The sequence below is a fragment of the Cibotium barometz genome, chromosome 32 (genome assembly GCF_041138505.1).
Source record: "Cibotium barometz isolate CiBa-2024 chromosome 32, ASM4113850v1, whole genome shotgun sequence".
In the NCBI taxonomy this organism is placed as follows: domain Eukaryota; kingdom Viridiplantae; phylum Streptophyta; class Polypodiopsida; order Cyatheales; family Cibotiaceae; genus Cibotium; species Cibotium barometz.
In genome coordinates, this window is record NC_141077.1 from 4,719,521 (window position 1) to 4,737,599 (window position 18,079).

The window sequence follows — 18,079 nt, forward strand, 5'->3', positions numbered from 1 at the left end:
GTCCGTAAGACTGTACAAAATTGCGGCCTTTGGCCTTCCAAAAGACAACCTAAAGACCCTAAGCATTGACGCTTGACCTACCCCCACTATGAGGAGTTAGATGATTACAAATAAATCTGTCTTGCCTTTTATAGGCTCTTGGAAGCCTTATTCAACTGGCCAACTGATGGTTGGCCACTTCCACATAAAATAGTATATATGTTGCCAACGGCCAACTGGGTCCTGGTCCACAGATAAGCCTTCTGGTGCCTGTCACAACTGCTACTGCCCTAAATCTAATGTTTGTATGTTGCCTAATCAAGGATTAGCACTGAAAATCAGCCTGTCCATGTGTGCACATGACAAGCTTAGTCCTAAGCAACCGTTCTTACAAGAGTATCTCCATGGAACAAAGACAAAATCAAAACCAACTCAAGGCCATAAAAAACCTAATGACCTCCAATTCCCATGGAATTGGATAACGTGAAATCATGGAAACAATTATCGAAGCTAATCAATTACCTATCCATACAAGATTGGGTAATTCCTTGTCCTCGTACCTAGGGGATCTATCCCTACCCATAACGCCTCAGAACTTTTGGGTACTCTCGAATAGACAAGCATTCTCTCAGAAAACTTCCTTGGCCAACGCTCCCTACCAACGTAAAACTACGCTCTAACTTGAGCACTACTCTCAAATAGACAAGCATTCTCTCGGAAAACTTCCTTGGCCAACGATCCCTACCAACGTAAAACTATGCTCTAACTTGAGCACTACTGATAGAAACCTGTCGTGAAACTGCATAAATTAGAATACCTAACGACATGTCGTTACCAAGGATCTTAGGCAAACTCAACCAAACGGGAAGAACCTCTCCCAATCAGATGGTCACATGAAGACATATGCACGAAGTATAGCCTCCAAAACCTGGTTCACCCTCTTTGTTTGCCCATCAAACTAAGGATGATGGCAAATACCACCCTATCCGAGAATCATACAACTATCAGGTATCTTTGCACTCTCATCATGAGTAATATCAGATAATGCACACATCAAGACCATGATCAAAACATATCAAGCATGTGTTCAAATGGAATTTCTCCTGCATACTTTTGCTGAGAGATTCCATCTAACTCTTGCCATACCTCAATCCTAAACAGAAATGCATAAGCCCAAGGTCTGTCATTTCAAACTCTGAACTCATCATCTTCTGTGTCTACTAGATCTCTTCATGGTTCCCCGTTGTAATGAGGTCCGTCGTAATGAGGTTGTCCACACATAGGACTGTCTCAAGAAAACGTGTGCCATCTGGCCTGTATATATGCTCAAAGCTTGCCGACTCGCAAAAATCTGACAATGGAAAGAGAAAACTATAGGCTGAAATCTGCCCTCATATGTGCACCAAAGTATCTCAAAAGGGACACCCTCTTTAACCTCCACAAGGTTTTGTATGCTTTTCCCAAAAAAGCGGTGTAGCTTTTTTTAAATTATAGATCCTGATGTTCATTTATAAAAAACAGCCTCATCGTATGAAGGTGATACAAAGAAGAAAGAATCATAGAATCGAGTTACTTGATAGAAATGGAATTGGAGGGGTGCTAAGAGGAAATGTGAAGTGTTGTAGAAGAAATGGATGAAAAAGCAAAGTGGAAATGCCAAAACCTTCAAGATGTGTGTTTATGAAGAAGAAATGGTTGAAAATCACCAACTCATGTTTCCTACTCAAAGTCAACCCCAGCCCCCCCCCCCCCCAAAAAGCGCACGCCGCGCAGGCCGAAACAGTTGTACCACCCTAGAGCACCCCTATTTTGGCATAGCTAGTGTGCACAGGCATGCGTTTTCAGCTTCAGGGTTGCAGCCAGTAGTTCTTCTCAAGCTTATTCTGACTGAGCCAAACCCTAAGCTGAGAAAGAACCTGCATTGTTTCAATTAAGCTTGAAAAGGCACTTCAGGAAAGACTTCTACACTTCTCAGAGGTCCTAGTTTGCATCATACTCTTTGAGACGGTAAAAACTGGTCCTATATAATGATGCAAAGTATATCATGCAAGATCAACAAATTACCTTTCCCTTGAAAGACTTTGCGGCTTCTTCGTAAGCCGGTAGAACTTTTCCCACATCTTCAGGTGATGCAAAGAGAAGAAGCTGTGGAAGCAAACAAAAAATTACAAATAACCAACGATTGTAAATTATAAATGTCATAATTTGAACACACACGCACACACGTGCACATAAATGGCCAACTATTGTGAATTATGAATATCATAATTAGAAAATACATGCATACATGTGCACACAAACTCTCTCTCTCTCTCTCTCTCTCTCCACACACACACACACACACACACACACACAAAAGAACAACAGTTCATAAAAATTCGGAACCTGTTTCTTGATAGAGCTTTCAAAAATTGCTGTGGCAGTATCTCTACTGAAAGTAGAAACAAGGGGGAGTTTGTTTGCAAGAATAAACTCTGAGAGAAAAGCTCTCTCAAACTTCCCATCTGCAAAAGGTGGATTGTCATGTTACCATGAAGCCATTCACTAGCATTCTTTCATGCCTGTATGGCAACCTCAATAGAGAATAAATTACCATAATGAACAACTTTCTCTGTTGCACTTTTGATCAACACCAAAGCGGGAGCATTAATGCCTTGCTTAATATGAAAAATTTCAGCAACCTCTGTACTTTTCGTCTGATAAAATATAACATCATCTTCTTGTCGTGCAGCTGATGCAAACTCTTCCACTTCAGTGCCCTGCAACGGCATTTGTAAAGGTCACATAAACTGTCCTCCCATTTACAACATACAAACTTTAAGCACACAATGTGCTACTGCAAGGATACCTCTAGCTTATCAAACAAAGCCACTACAACCGTATTGCCACTTTCCAGGACCATCTGTGCATCGCTTGTAGTAGTGACCTCTGCAACAGCAGGACCCACTTTCTTCTTGACCCACGTAACAATAGCTTCACTGCCACATAAATAAGGTTTGAATAACTTCTGCAAACTTTCTTGAATAATCGCTTTTTCTGTGTGTAAAGTATCTGGCTACAATCACACGTCTAAAACCCTGAACAGATCAGCAAGATAAAAAGCATCAAGCACACAGCTGCAAGCTCAAAAAGACAAATAAAGGCAACCACTTTACAAGACTGACAATGAATCTATCAACAAAACATAATAAGTTTGCCCAGAACAGATGCATTGACATGCTAGAGTATAAGTGTCAATTTCACACCTTCTGACGCTGCCATGTAGACATGAAATTATGGCAACCGCCTAAAGGGCAAAGTTGTTAGAAAACATGGGAGCTCAAGGATGGATTGAGCACATGATTAGAGCAAGGATTAAGAATAAGGAAGCTAGACTATGCTTAAGCATGGCAAGATTAGCTAAAGACAAATCATATGAGTATAATGACAATGTGAATAGGGCAAAAGCTTAGTGTCTTCTTCATTAGATGAGGAGCCTTTAAATAGGCTGAAGTACAAAAGGATTAAGGAGGAGATTAGAATCTAATCCTAATCAAGATGCTTATCACTTGCCTAGAAGTGAGCACCCAAAGCCTAGAGTAGAGTGCAAGATGTAGAGATTCTCCACAAGGCATATAAAAAGCTGAAAATAGGACCATCCAAAAAGGAGCTACTAACCCTTAGAGAAATAATCTACTAAGGTCCACTACTAAAGCCATGCTACTAAACCTTAGAGAAATAATCTACTAAGGTCCACTACTAAAGCCATGTAGAGGGGCCATAAATTCCAATACCCTCCCTGGACCTCAACATGGCCAAGAAGTGTGAAGGAATACCAAAATACCCTCCCATGTTCCAAACACTAACTATGGGACTATCCAAGAAGATTTGCCCTCCCAGGAGGCAAATGTCTAAAACGTTACATGAGCTACATCATGTGGTGCTCAGAGGTAACCTACAAAAGTCCCACTACTACTACTAAAAAAGTTACATGAGCTACATCATGTGGTGCTCAGAGGTAACCATCCAAAAGTCCCACTACTACTACTAAGAAAGTTACATGAGCTACATCATGTGGTGCTCAGAGGTAACATACATCAAAAAAGACTTCAAAAAGACCAATCAGAATCAATAGAAGCAAAATTTGCTTCTTCTTCCTTTGCCAAAACTTCTTTTTCCTCAACCAAGTGTGCTTTATCCTTCTTTGTTGGTGTAGTTCTTGGTCTTCTTTGTGTCTTTACATCCATGAAGAGCTTTTTCTCTACTTGGATTGTAGTCCTTGTCTTCCTTCTTGTGATGATGCTGACATCTTTTCTTTTCTTGATGAAGCTCAATCTGCATGGTGTGCATGCCATCAATGAAGGATTTCGAGATGAATATAGAAATCCCATTGTCCCAAACAATGCTGATACAGATTTATACCCGATTTTGGATTAACAAATTGACCACTCAAATCAAGGGAAAAATCTGATTTGATGCTTTACAGAGGTTTAGCAACACTCAAATGTGAGATATGAACCCTTAATGGCCCTAAAAACCTCGGATGATTAGCACTAATCAAGGTATTATAGTGAATGTAATTTTCTGGTTTTTGAGCAAAAAATATCCTCATTTGTAGAGCACCGTCGGAAGGGCAAATCAAGGGGCTTTCTTGATATGAACCTTTGGCAAGCTGTAGCAAGTCCTCAATGGTAGGTTTGAACCCTCAATGGTCCAAAATCACCTCAAAGATTAGCATTAATCACTTGATTAACAGAGGTAAAAAACTGTTTGCAGTGCAGAAGAAGGGATAACCTTGGAGTGAAAGAATGGATGTCTTTCACTAAACATTTTAAAAAAGGCTTCAACATGCTTCAATAGCAATGTGTCCACATGATAATCATCACCCTAAACACTTGATTAAGCAAAGAAATCATTACTTAATCTTTGTTTTGACCAAAGTGCCTTCTGTAGTTGTGACAGTGTTGAATGAGCTACAAGCAGTCGTTTTCAGCCAAATCTGATGCTACAGGCGTGTTCGCCATGCCCAAAAACCCCCGGGGCTAAGGGGAATTAGGTCAATTTGTAGAGGTTGGCTCAATTTTTGTAAAAAACCATATTTTTCCCTTCAAGATAGCGATGGCGATTCCGCTTGCTGTGAGCTGCGTTTTGCTTCGAGTCTTCACGTAGAGGGTCGCCTAGGGGTTAGCTTGAAGCCCCTAAGAGGGCTTGATCATTGGTGAAGTAGTTTGTGCACAGCAAGACAAAGTTCAGCTGTGGGTGCAGATGGGCAATGGTGAGAAGAGGTAAAAGTGACTTAATTAGTGAGGGATGATTCGCAAATGAGATTAGGGACTAAACACAACTTGAGGGTGACTTACATGGCTCTGATACCATGTTAGAAAACATGGGAGCTCAAGGATGGATTGAGCACATGATTAGAGCAAGGATTAAGAATAAGGAAGCTAGACTATGCTTAAGCATGGCAAGATTAGCTAAAGACAAATCACATGAGTATAATGACAATGTGAATAGGGCAAAAGCTTAGTGTCTTCTTCATTAGATGAGGAGCCTTTAAATAGGCTAAAGTACAAAAGAATTAAGGAGGAGATTAGGATCTAATCCTAATCAAGATGCTTATCACTTGGCTAGAAGTGAGCACCCAAAGCCTAGAGTAGAGTGCAAGATGTAGAGATTCTCCACAAGGCATATAAAAAGCTGAAAATAGGACCATCCAAAAAGGAGCTACTAACCCTTAGAGAAATAATCTACTAAGGTCCACTACTAAAGCCATGCTACTAAACCTTAGAGAAATAATCTACTAAGGTCCACTACTAAAGCCATGTAGAGGGGCCATAAATTCCAATAAAAGTTAGAGGCCATTTATGGGCAATTTGGAGCAATTTTGGGAGCCTAATTGGTGCCCGGAGCTGCCCAAGACATGGACCAATATTATGACACCTTTTAAGTATAGTTTGGAGGCTAAATATGACATTTTGGATATTATTATGTAGGTCAAAAAGACAAAACTGACCTGAATACAACTTGCTATCAAGATCCCTATTAAAAGGCAAGTCATGGTTCATTTGTAGGCATTCGGAGACAAAGGTTGGAGAGCCAAGACCGAGGGCATGTAGCCACGACATGTGGAGCCAAGTACACCTCCACATCAGCATTCCACTAACGCACAGAGGAGGGCAATAAGCATTTGGTTTATGCATAGCATTCAAGAGTCAGATTTGTGATCTGCAATCATTGTAATTACTCACTCATTCAATAATATACATTAGGAGTAGGTTAGGTAAGAGTCTCTCTCTTCTCCTTCTCTACTCATCATTGCACATGTGATTAGTGGTTAATCTTTCTTGCTTAGTGTTAATCATCATCAATCACACTTCTGCATAGTTAGCATGTTACATTGGTATCGGAGCATCTAGGTTCATCCTAAGTAGAGTTTTTGCATGCTGAATTAAGGTTTCTGAAGTTGGGGTTTGCGTTTTTAGGGTTTCAGGGTTTCCGTGTTTTCCCTCAAATCAGCCCCTACATCAGCGTTTTCAGCTCTATTTTAGTTGCATCAACATTAGGGTTTTGCATTTTGCATGTAGAAGAGTCCACATGTGCCAAGTCTATGTCTAGTAGGCAAAATCAGTGTTCTCTTCATGGCCGAGGAGCCACCCTACGAACGGGCAATGTGAGAGATCGATGAGATGTACTAGCAAAGAAATGAAGAAAGCTTGCTATCTTCCAGAATGGGAAGAAATTATGGCGAGATTTAAAGAAGAATGTGAAGCTCGAAGGCGTCGAGAATACGAAGAACGACAAGCTCAATGGTGTCAAGAACTTAAAGAAAGTCAAGCATGCTTGGAAGCCATTTAGTAAGGACATACTTCAACCACAAAGACCATAGGCAAAGGCACGAAAGTGGAGAATTTACTAGAGGTTAAAGCTCCACACGGAGGGAGCTTCCAAGACCGGAAGTGCATCACGAGATAGTTTCCTCTAGTAAGAAGTGTTGACTAATGGAAGCTCTTAAGGAGGTCCCAAAGTCGGTGGGAGCAGAGTAAGCAAATACACCATTCGTGGTGGGGGCCCTACAAAGGGTATTCAGGACCCGATACAGTATCCTCTCTCTCTCTCTCTCTCTCTCTCTATTTCTGCACATCTTCTTCTATGTTGTGCGTCATCTTCGTCACAAACAATTGCTGAATTCCAAGCATTGACGTTACCGATTCTTCCATCGAGCTTCCACACGTTACAATCCCCATTCATGAGACTATACCTGCCATCAATTCTAAGCATTGACGTTACCGATTCTTCCATCGAGCTTCCACATGTTACAATCCCCATTCATGAGACTATACCAAAATAGACGTGTTCCAAGCAAGTACATGAGGTACCAAACCCAATGGAACTATCACGTGCACCCATGCACTATGGTACACAGTGGGCACTATGGTACATAGTGGCAAACTGGCTCATCAACAGTGCAAGAATCATGTACAGAAGTAGTACCTTTTAGGATATTTTGTCGTATGCTATGACCCCTTTGTGAGCCCCAGTCCAGGACATGTCAAGCACGAGCTACGCAGATCATTCTCCCAACCATAGAGGTCTGTCACGTCAGTCCTCTTAACCCACTTTGGAGAATAAGCCAGTGTTCATCATATAGGTGCATGCAGATGTCAGTCATAGGAGTAGTATGCATTATAGGCATATTAATTGCAGTCATGTAGCTGGGGCCAGCCCTGAAGGCCAGCCCAGCCACCTTTTAGTCACTAGTCAGCCGCTTATGGACCTGGCAAGCAATCGGCCAATGGCAGACTGCTATCAGCCAGAGGTTGCAGCAATCGGCCAAATGTTAGACCAGCCACAAGGCACAAGCTAATGCTAAAATAAACAAGTCGTGGCATTTCTTAGCACGCCGACAATACCTATTGGCAGCCGACCAACCCCTAAACCCATATAAAAAGGCAATGCCATCATCAATCCCAAAATCATCAAATCAAATCAAAGTTATCAAGCAAATTCAGTCAAGCATGTGCGCATAGGCTCCAGCCTTTGCACACTTACAGCCACTCTTGTGCTTTCAGCCCAAGGCAAAAAAAGCTCAGCCTCTTCAAGAGATCTCAGCACACACCAACCCTCAGTATCGGGCTGGTGTATCCTCTTCGAAGATAGCTTCACAGTCGCCTACAGCTTATGCACAGTTCTACCCAGCGTTTGGTCACTTGTCCTTACGTTTGGCGGTCAGTCAGTCAGTTTGTCCGCTCAGTCTTGTGGGCAGAGTTTCAACTTGTATTCAGTTCTCCAGAAGAAGAAATAAAGCAAATACTCTTCCTTGCAAGAGGGGGGGGTATGGGGTGCTGCAGTGGTGGTAATTTGGGACCCCATCTGGTGTCGTCTCTACTACATCGTTCAGATTCATGTATGCCTTCATCCTCTCCATCTGCTGCACCGATTCTTTTTGTGCAAAAGAAAGATAAGACCGCACGTCTCTGTGTGGATCATCGAGCCTTGAACAAGTTGACAATCAAGAATAAGTTCCCCATGCCAAGGATAGAGAACATCCTTGAAAGACTCAACGGTGCTAAGCACTTCACCAAGATCGACCTCAAAAGTGCCTACCATCAAGTCAGAATTTTTGAAGCCGACATCCCCAAAACAGCCTTTCGAACAGAACGAGGTCATTACGAGTTCATGATCATGCCTTTTGGTTTGACCAATGCACCGGCGACAGTCAACAAGATGATGTCTAAAGTCTTCACTGTACTCATCAATATATGTCTATTCATTTTTCTGGATGACATTCTTATTTTTTCTGCCACTGTAAAACAGCACGAGAAGAATGTGCAGAAGGTCTTGCAAATTTTGTGCGACAACAAACTCTACATTAATGCAAAGAAGAGCATATTTGGAGTTCAAGAAGTCCAGTACCTAGGCTACGTCATCGGATCCGACGGAATTCGCCTTGACCTTGAGAAGATAAAGGCAATCCTCGATTGGGACGTTCCAAACACAGCCCAAGAGATACGATCCTTCATGGGCTTGTGCCAAGAGTATAACTCACATATGGATCCGTTTTCTAACCTTGCAACACCATTGACAAATTTGCTCAACAGAGTGAAGACTAGAAGACGGAAGGTTTTTAGTCATAGGTAAGGCTTTAGAGGCATTCTTTGCTCTGCAAAAGGTGGCTTCCGAAGCACCAGTCCTTAAACTCACATCATGGGATGATCCCTTGAGGTGATCACCGATGCTAGTAATCTCGCCATAGGAGCAGTTTTGCAACAAGAAGGAAGACCGTGGCGTATTACAGTAGAAAGTTAAATGATGCAAAAATAAATTGTTATGTATACAACAAAGAGTTGCTAGGGGTTATCACAGCCTTGAAACAGTAGAAAACTTTTCTTTATGGATGGGAATTTACTATGAAGACAGACCACCAAGCCTTGAAGTGGTTACATACTATTCCAAGTGCCCGATGGAGGGATAGACAGCACTGGTGGAGTCAGTTGTTTCCAACAATTTGGCGGAATGATTGAGTGTGTACCGAAAAGCATAACCTTGTAGCAGACGCTTTGAGTCGCAAAGGTAGTACTCAGACAGTACAAGAGTCCACTATGTTGGAGATACAGGAAAAAGGTTTAGACAATATGAAGACACAGTATGCAAATTGTCAAGAATTTGGAACTCCTTACAGTATGACCCTTTATTCAAAACCGGGTCATTATACCATTCAGTATGATTGGCTCATTTACAAGGGTCGACTCTGTGTTATAAGGGAGAAGAGACCGGCACTCCTCCATGATGACCATGATTCACTTGTTTGTGGTCATCACGGGATCAACAATTCTTTGGAGAAGTTAGAAAGATCGTTTTATTGGCTGAAGATACGCAGGGATGTATACAACTATGTTTCCGCATGTTCCATACGTCAAAAAGTGAAAGTACCTCATACCAAACAGGCAGGGTTGCTTCAACCATTGCCCGTTCTTGAGGGTCCGTTTCACGACATTTCAATGGATTTTATTGGACCTCTTCTCGCATCTACAGGATCTCGGAATACTCCGTGTACGATGATAGTTGACACATTCAGTAAATTTTGTATGCTTATACCATGCAAACAAACGACCACACCAGAAGATATAGCCCGGCTCTTTCTCTGACATTGGTATCCAATTTGTGGTTTGCCACAGACCGTTACTTCACATTGGAATGATCTGAAGTTTACATCTCACTTCTAGCGAGCTCTGTTCAACAACTTTGGTACCAAATTGCAATTGTCCAAGCATTCCATCCCCATACCGATGAGCAAACCGAGATTTTCAATCAATTGGCTTTCGATGTGCTTAAAGCGCACTGCCATGATCAGCACAGTCGAAGTGGAAGCTTCATCTCCCGTTGGTACAGGCGATTCTCAATGACACACACTCATCCAGTGTTGACAGAACTACGTACAAGGCAGCCTTTGGTCGAAGATTTTCATCCCTTCTCATGCGAATGATCTCTCCTTCCTTAGAAGCCAACAAGATGACATAAACTTTTTCAGCCATCATTGAGTCAATCAAAATGGGTATATTTAAGGATCATGAAGCAAAGACTCAAGCAAGTGGGCAAGCGCTATCCAAAGTTGTCATTCAGAAGTTTTGGTCCTTTTCCCATCATCAAGAAGATAAGCAAAGTCGCCATGCAACTCAAATTGCCAGATAGTTGGACGATACACGTCGTCTTCCACGTCTCTTGGTTACGGCCTTATATTGTACCGTCATTGCAGAATGTTCCAGAAAAGCAACAGCCAAAAATTGTTGATGAAGCAGAGGTTTGAGCAAATCCTTTTACATCGTTAGAAGCACGGTTCAGGATGACGTCTTCGCCAATTTTATGCAAAGTTCAAAGACCGAGGGACCCATGAAGCCGTTTGGCTAGATGAATAATTCTTTCTCGAGTATCCGCAATTATTGGTAGACTATCTCGAAGCCATGAGCCTGCCGTGAAGCAAGAGGAAATGTCACATGCACCCATGCACTGTGGTACACGATGACAAACTCGCTCATCAACAATGCAAGAATCGTGTACAAAAGTAGTACCTTTTAAGATATTTTGTCGTATGTTGTGACCCCTTTGTGAGCCCCAGTCCGGGACATGTCAGGCACAAGCTACGTAGATCAATCTCCCAGCCATAGAGGTCTGTCAGGTCAGTGTCAGGCCAGTCCTCTTAACCCACTTTGGAGAATTCAAGTAGTGTTCACCATATAGGTGCATGCAAATGGCAGCCATAGGAGTATGCGTTATAGGCATATTAGTTGCATTCATGTAGTTGGGGACTAAAGGTCACAACCCCAAGGCAGCCCCAATAAATGGGCAGCCTTGCAAGGGGTAGCTAATACCCCTGGTTGGGATCTTTGGCTTTGCACCTGTAGAAGCCTCGGTGTAGCTCAAGGAGAAAAAGCCCTGGGCATCTCTGATCAAGATACTCCATCACCCAACTAAGTGGGCCAAAACCCTCTATGAACAAGCAATGGTATCTCCCTCTGATCTCTTAATATACAGGGCATCTCCATATGTAATGTTTCTCTGACTCTACCTCTCTGTGGCATAATCTGCATACTTTGTCCTCTCTAGGGGTCCGTGCTGCTCTCCTTGCCTCAATCTCCAGAGTGTGAGAGGAAACTCTAAGTTGACCAATAGTCACTATAACATGCAGCGGAAATATTCGTAATTAAGGATCCTGTCACACAAGTCTCACACCGCCTTCTGTATCCTGAGTTTCGCAAGTTTAGCAATCCACTTTTATGACTTCAAGCTTTAAGAGGTTTAGAGAGAGAGAGAGAGAGAGAGAGAGAGAGAGAGATAAATCGTACATTGTATGGGGTCCCGAATTACCCACTGAGGAGCCCCCTATCCCATTACCGGAATAGTATTTGCTTTATTACTTTGAAGAGACTGACTTTGGACTGACGATAAGCCAAACGCAAGATCTCGGAGGACCAAGAGTCGGGCTGAACTGTACACGGCTGTAGAAGCACCAATGATGACCAATCTCAAGCCTATGCACTCTTTCGAATGGAATGAGGGAAGGCTGCAAATCTGAGGCTGAGGTATAGGCTGTTTGGGACTGTTCTAAGCTATGTATGAATGCTGAAAATGAATGAATGAATGCAAGTTACCTTCACCAAAGTGAAGTAGCAAAACGATGATGATATGTATGCTGAAAACTGCTCCTATGCAGAAAACGCAAGGTCTCCTGATGGGCTGAATGTTGTGTACTGATGCGTTTTGTCAATGAAGGCTGAATGCACATGCGTTGATGCTCCTAGTTGCTGAAGGATGAAACGCTGGCTGGAAACGTTGAGGGCTGAAGTGCTCTAGATGCTGAATGTTCAATCGTTGCTTAGGCTGAAGGCTCCAACGCTTGATGCTTGATTGCTGAATTATGATATGATTGAATGAAGGGTGCAAAAGCAAGCCTATTTATATGATGATAGGGTTGGTTGGTTGTAGCTAATTTGCTACACGACTTGTCCATGATGATAAATGGTATTAAATGCTGGAAATTATGGGAAAAATGCCATATAAATGCTAATAAATATCCTAAAAATACTACATGCTAGTTCAAGGCTTTTGCAATGGTCTATATGCAATGGCTGAATGATATGCAATATGCAGAGTGCTTTCTAATGCAAACCCTAAGATTTCTAGGGACTCTACATGCATGAATGAATCTTCCTAGTGGGTTAAGGGACTTGACTGACTCACTCACTCACTATGGCTGAAGAATGACCTACGTAGCTCGTGCCGGACATATCCTGGACTGAGGATTACAATGGGGTCACGGCATACGACAATTATCATCCTAAAGGGTACTAATATTGTACAATGTTGCACTCATGATGACGAGCCATCTTGTCACCATGTGACAGTCACCCTCACAACGTGAGACATGTGTACATCCATATAGCTTGGTCATCTAAGTCCATCCTCCGAGCTGGCCGCCTTGCTGTCCAGGCCACCCTAGGGCTGGCCAACAACATGCTAGCCTCTTCTTGGGCCTCTTGGCCCCTTAGGGTGGCTTAAAAGGCCTACCCCATGCAAATTCAAGGGATACCAATCCCTTTCTGGAGTAGCACAAAAGGCTCCCCCCTTCTCATACATGCATCTACCCAGATGCCTAAACACTCAAAACACCTAACATCATTCCACAAGAACACCTGACATCATTCCAGAAGGAGACTCACCGTACGGATTGGCACCGCTTCATGTGCAGGACAATGCACACTTAAGCAAGACCATGTACGGGACTTGTACACCTAACCTTGGACACTTAGAGTGGAACCCTGGATAACTCGTCCCGGACCGGGACTCTCAAGGGACCAATTTCCACTTCAGGTCCTGCACCCACTGTACAGGTAGTATGCATTTAAAGCATTTAATTGTACTTCATGTAGGAGGAGGCAGCCCCTAACCATGGGCAAGCCTTGGAAGGGTAGCTAACACCCTTAGCTACCCTATAAGCCTAGTCGGCAACCTATATGGCATGGGAGTGGAGTCGGCCAGGACAAATGGGGCTTGGACAACAGTTGGCCAGTGCCAGACTGTTGTTGGCGGCGAGTTTATGTGACAGCCGGCCAGCAGCCCCCCACCAACAAACAAAGGCATTAAATGCCATTAAAATACCAGTCATGGGCTTTTTAGCAGGCTGACAGCATATACAGGCAGCCGACCAGTCCCTTGGGATTGTATAAAAAGGCAAGCCATGTTCAGTCCCAAAAATCATCAGATAAAATCAAAGATTATCAAGCAAAGTCAGGCAAGAATGTGTGCATAGGCTCCAGCCTTTGCATACCTACAGCCACTCTTGTGCTTTCAGCCCAAGGCAAAGAAGCTCAGTCTCTTCAGGAGTATTCCAGTGTATCCTCTTCGAAGATAGCTTCACAGTCACCTGCAGCTTATGTAGAGTTCTGCCCAACGTTTGGTCGCTTTGTCCTTCCATTTAGCAATCGGTCCATCAGTTTGTCCACTCAGACTTGTGGACACGGTTCATCTTGTATACAGTTCTCCAGAAGAAGAAATAAAGCAAATACTCTTGCTTGCGGCGCGCGGGGGGGGGGGGGGGGGGGGGCGCAAACTGGGACCCCATCTAGTGTCGTCTCTACAACATCTCTTTCAAATTCATGTGTGCTGTTTCAAAGGATTGCTAAAGACTCGCTAAACTCAAGTTTAAAGAAAGGCTTTGGTGTTTCACACAGTCCTAGCTCGGCGCATGCTACACGTGACATTCCGTCCCGCTAAACTTGATGATGGGGTGGACACTTTGTCATCCTTTTTGCTTGGATTATTGACCTTTGGCTTTGACTTGGACTGATATTTTTGTCTGAACACCTTCCACTTATTATCTCCCCTTCCAAGTCTTGCTGAATGAGCATCTGTTCCACTCGTGTCCCCATGCCTGCTATCCCTTACCCTTGACACAGCCATGGGTCACCCATTGGAACTAATCGTGCTTGTTGCGCAGCGCATGCTACACGTGACATCCCCTCCTGCTAAACTTGATGACAGGGTGCACACTTTGTCATCCTTTCTCCCTAGACAACTAACTTTTGACTTTGACTTGGATTGATATTTTTTTCTGAACACGTTCCACTTCTTATCTCCCCTTCCAAGTCTTGCTGAAGAACTGAGCATCTGTTCCACTCGCCGCGCAAACTGGGACCCCATCTAGTGTCGTCTCTACAACATCTCTTTCAGATTCATGTGTGCTGTTTCAAAGGATTGCTAAAGACTCGCTAAACTCAAGTTTAAAGAAAGGCTTTGGTGTTTCACACGGTCCTAGCTCGGCGCATGCTACACGTGACATTCCCTCCCGCTAAACTTGATGATGGGGTGGATACTCTGCATCCTTTCTGCCTGGACTATTGACCTTTGACTTTGACTTGGACTGATATTTTTGTCTGAACACCTTCCACTTATTATCTCCCCTTCCAAGTCTTGCTGAAGAACTGAGCATCTGTTCCACTCGTGTCCCCATGCCTGCTATCCCTTACCCTTGACACAGCCATGGGTCACCCATTGGAACTAATCGTGCTTGTTGCACAGCGCATGCTACACATGACATCCCCTCCTGCTAAACTTGATGACGGGCACTTTGTCATCCTTTCTCCCTAGACAACTAACTTTTGACTTTGACTTGGATTGATATTTTTGTCTGAACACCTTCCACTTCTTATCTCCCCTTCCAAGTCTTGCTCAAGAACTGAGCATCTGTTCCACTCGTGTGCCCATGCCTGCAGATCTGCGTTTTTCATACATTAAAGCTTGCGTTTCAGCTTTTCAAGTGTCAGCTGACTCATCCCCATTCATTGGGCTGCAGTTTCTCCTCATCAAGGCGTCAGTTGGCAGCCTCTAGGCAGCCTGACAGGGGCGGTTTTTTTTGGACAGCATACCTGCCCTTCTTGGCGGCACCTTCCAGGGTTCTCAAGCGTTTTTTTCCAGGTCTGGACAGCAACATAGCTGTCCCAAACAGACTGCGTTTTTGGCTTGTTTGGGCTTGCTTTCCCACGCCTTGTTCTTGGAGCTCTCTCGGCTCCCTTTTGCCTGTCCCTTCTGGTTATCTTGTGCCATCCCCCCCCCCCCCCCCCCGATTGTACTTGTTCTCTACACCAGTTCTTGATCTGAGGCTTCAGCGTTTCCATATTCAGCCTATTCTACAGCCCCTTTTACCTCTGCGTTTTCAGATTTGCAACCATGGTTGCTGCGTTTTTCTGAACCAATCTTGCTGGTAGCTCTACCTTCACCTAGGCTTCATCTATTGGACCCGAAGGTACCTTCTCTTCAGCGTTTTTTCCTCATAGGAGGTGTGGACACTGGTTGACCTGAATTTTCAGGTTTGTAGCCCTTGTTTGGCTGCATTTTCTTCTCCAATGGACACAGATCACTTGTAGAGGGGGTTTCTTGTTTGGATTGTGGCTTTGGAGGCAGTTTGGTACTTGAGGAGGATTCTGAATTTCAGATTTCAGTCAACGTTTTTGCTAATTTTGGAGCATCCATACCTGTGTTTTGTTCCTGGCCTACACGGTTTCCCGGTTTCTACATGTTCCTTGCCTTAAGTTGGCAGTGGAGTGCTATTTTTGCTGGATAGCAGTGTTTTGGCTGCGTTTTGCTTCCCACAAGAGTTTTCTACACTCACAGGGGGTCTATCTCCATCTACTTCACTTGAGAATCAGTTTCGGGAGCTGTTTTGTATCGATGGAGACTTTCTTCTGTGAGGAGTTTACAGATTTTTGAGGGAGGCATGCCGGCTATATATACACCTACATGAAGGCAACTGACTGGAGCAAAAGTACCTCCACGACTGGGAAAAATTCCCATGACCATAAATGGGGAATAAATATGGGTAAAATATATGTGAGGGGTGACCAGCCCCTCAGACTAACATGGTCATCCCTAGAGGCTAAAATAGGACACCAAATAGGAAGCCAACAAGTAGGGGATGATGTCTAACACCCCCTCTCAGCACCGGATGCTGAGTGAACTCCAAGAAGCCAGAGACGCCGTCCTCGATCAAAGATGAAAGACTGCAGAAACAGGTACCAAGAAAGCTCCACAAGCAATCTCCTCAACAACTCAGCTACAAAAGCAACAGAACAAGCTGCCAGGTACACCGCTCCTTTTGAAGAAAACAACCATATAGTTGTGACGTGCGCTCCAAATAATGGTTACAAACCCAAGTGTAAGAACACTCCCCGAAGTCGAATGTCATGTATCCAGCTTGGAGAAGGTATAAAAAACCTCATAACCAACCAAGATCAGATCTTGTATACAACCAATCCTAGGAGAAGCAAGTTGCTCCTCATTGGAACCCTCAAAAGAAATAGAGTCAATCTCCTCCAACTCTGTACCAAGAGTAGCCAAATGTTGTACAAAAGCAACCTCTGAAAAGGTCGGCATCGCAAGATGTAAAGACTCTGTCGAAAAGATGGGGTCCATCTGCTCAAACTCCATAACATGAGTTGCCCAATGCTGTACATAAGTATACACCACTGAGATAGGCATCGCAAAATAAAAGGACTCCACATCTCCCTTTGAAAAAAGATATCGTCGGACTGATATAAGCCCAACCTGATTTTGATCCAAAAAATTCTGGAAGTACCACTGTGCCCTAGGCACGGTTAACAACCACAGATCCAAAGCATCCCACTGAGTCCAAAAAAACATCCTCCAAAATAACAAACCTGCAGAACTGGCAGGGAGAGGGGCATCCTCTCAAAAGCATCACAAAGAGATGCAGAGATAGACTCCTCACAATGAGGAAGGGAAGTAGGAATATAAACTGCAGTGGTAACAAAGTCCTCAAAAGCATCATAGATAGCAAAAGACTGTTCCATAAGTAGAACCAGATCCCAAGAATTAGCAACAAATAAAGGATCCATGTGAAAGGATCACACCGCAAGGGCAAAAACACCCTCCTTGTTATGCAAATACTGCAAAGAACACAAGCTCGGACAAAATAAACTCGGCTCATGATCTCTGAAAAGATCACTGCTCTCCTCCTATTTCATTGCTTGCCTAGCTTGCCTAGCTGCAGTCCCTCACATACGAGGTTAAGTCCTCTTGCTCGGGACATGTATTCCTTTTGGTGATGATATTGAGAGCAGGTTCTCACCTGTGTTTCCTCTCTACCTCTCTCTCTCACTCTTCTCTCATGTGTTTCCACTTTCCCTTCTTCCGCTGCACATTCTATCAATCTGGACCGACTTATATATGAGGTAGGCTATATAAGCAATGGTCAGCCTTTTGCATATCTCATCTCATATTCTCTGCAAGAGCTAAAGTCCAAGGGCTAAGACAGCCAAGAAGAGGCTAAATGCACGGTGGAAAAGTATAGATCAAGAGGTCATCTTCTGTCATGTGCATCCCACACTTGGATGCCTATGGTTGACACCTGCATGCACGCACATGATGAACACTTGCTGAATTATCCACAATGGGTTAAGAGGACTAACCTGATAGACCTCTATGGCTGGGAGACTAACCTACGTAGTTTGTGCCTGACATGTCCCGCACTAGAGCTCACAAAGGGGTCACGACATACGACAAAATATCCTAAAAGGTACTACTACTGTACATGATTCTTGCACTGTTGATG

The 18,079-nt window shown here is 43.6% G+C and overlaps 1 protein-coding gene across 1 annotated transcript in view; it reads right to left on the bottom strand.

The window, feature by feature from the left end:
* Positions 1 to 18,079, bottom strand: part of LOC147619751 (protein disulfide isomerase-like 1-4) — a 50,997-nt gene that overhangs the window by 19,893 nt on the left and 13,025 nt on the right. Inside the window, exons 2-5 of the mRNA XM_086825581.1 lie at positions 2,828 to 2,957; positions 2,573 to 2,738; positions 2,365 to 2,483; positions 2,044 to 2,124 (exon numbers count right to left, since the gene is read on the bottom strand). Of these exons, the coding sequence (XP_086681707.1) occupies positions 2,044 to 2,124; positions 2,365 to 2,483; positions 2,573 to 2,738; positions 2,828 to 2,957 (496 nt within the window). The remainder of the gene's footprint in view (positions 1 to 2,043; positions 2,125 to 2,364; positions 2,484 to 2,572; positions 2,739 to 2,827; positions 2,958 to 18,079) is intronic.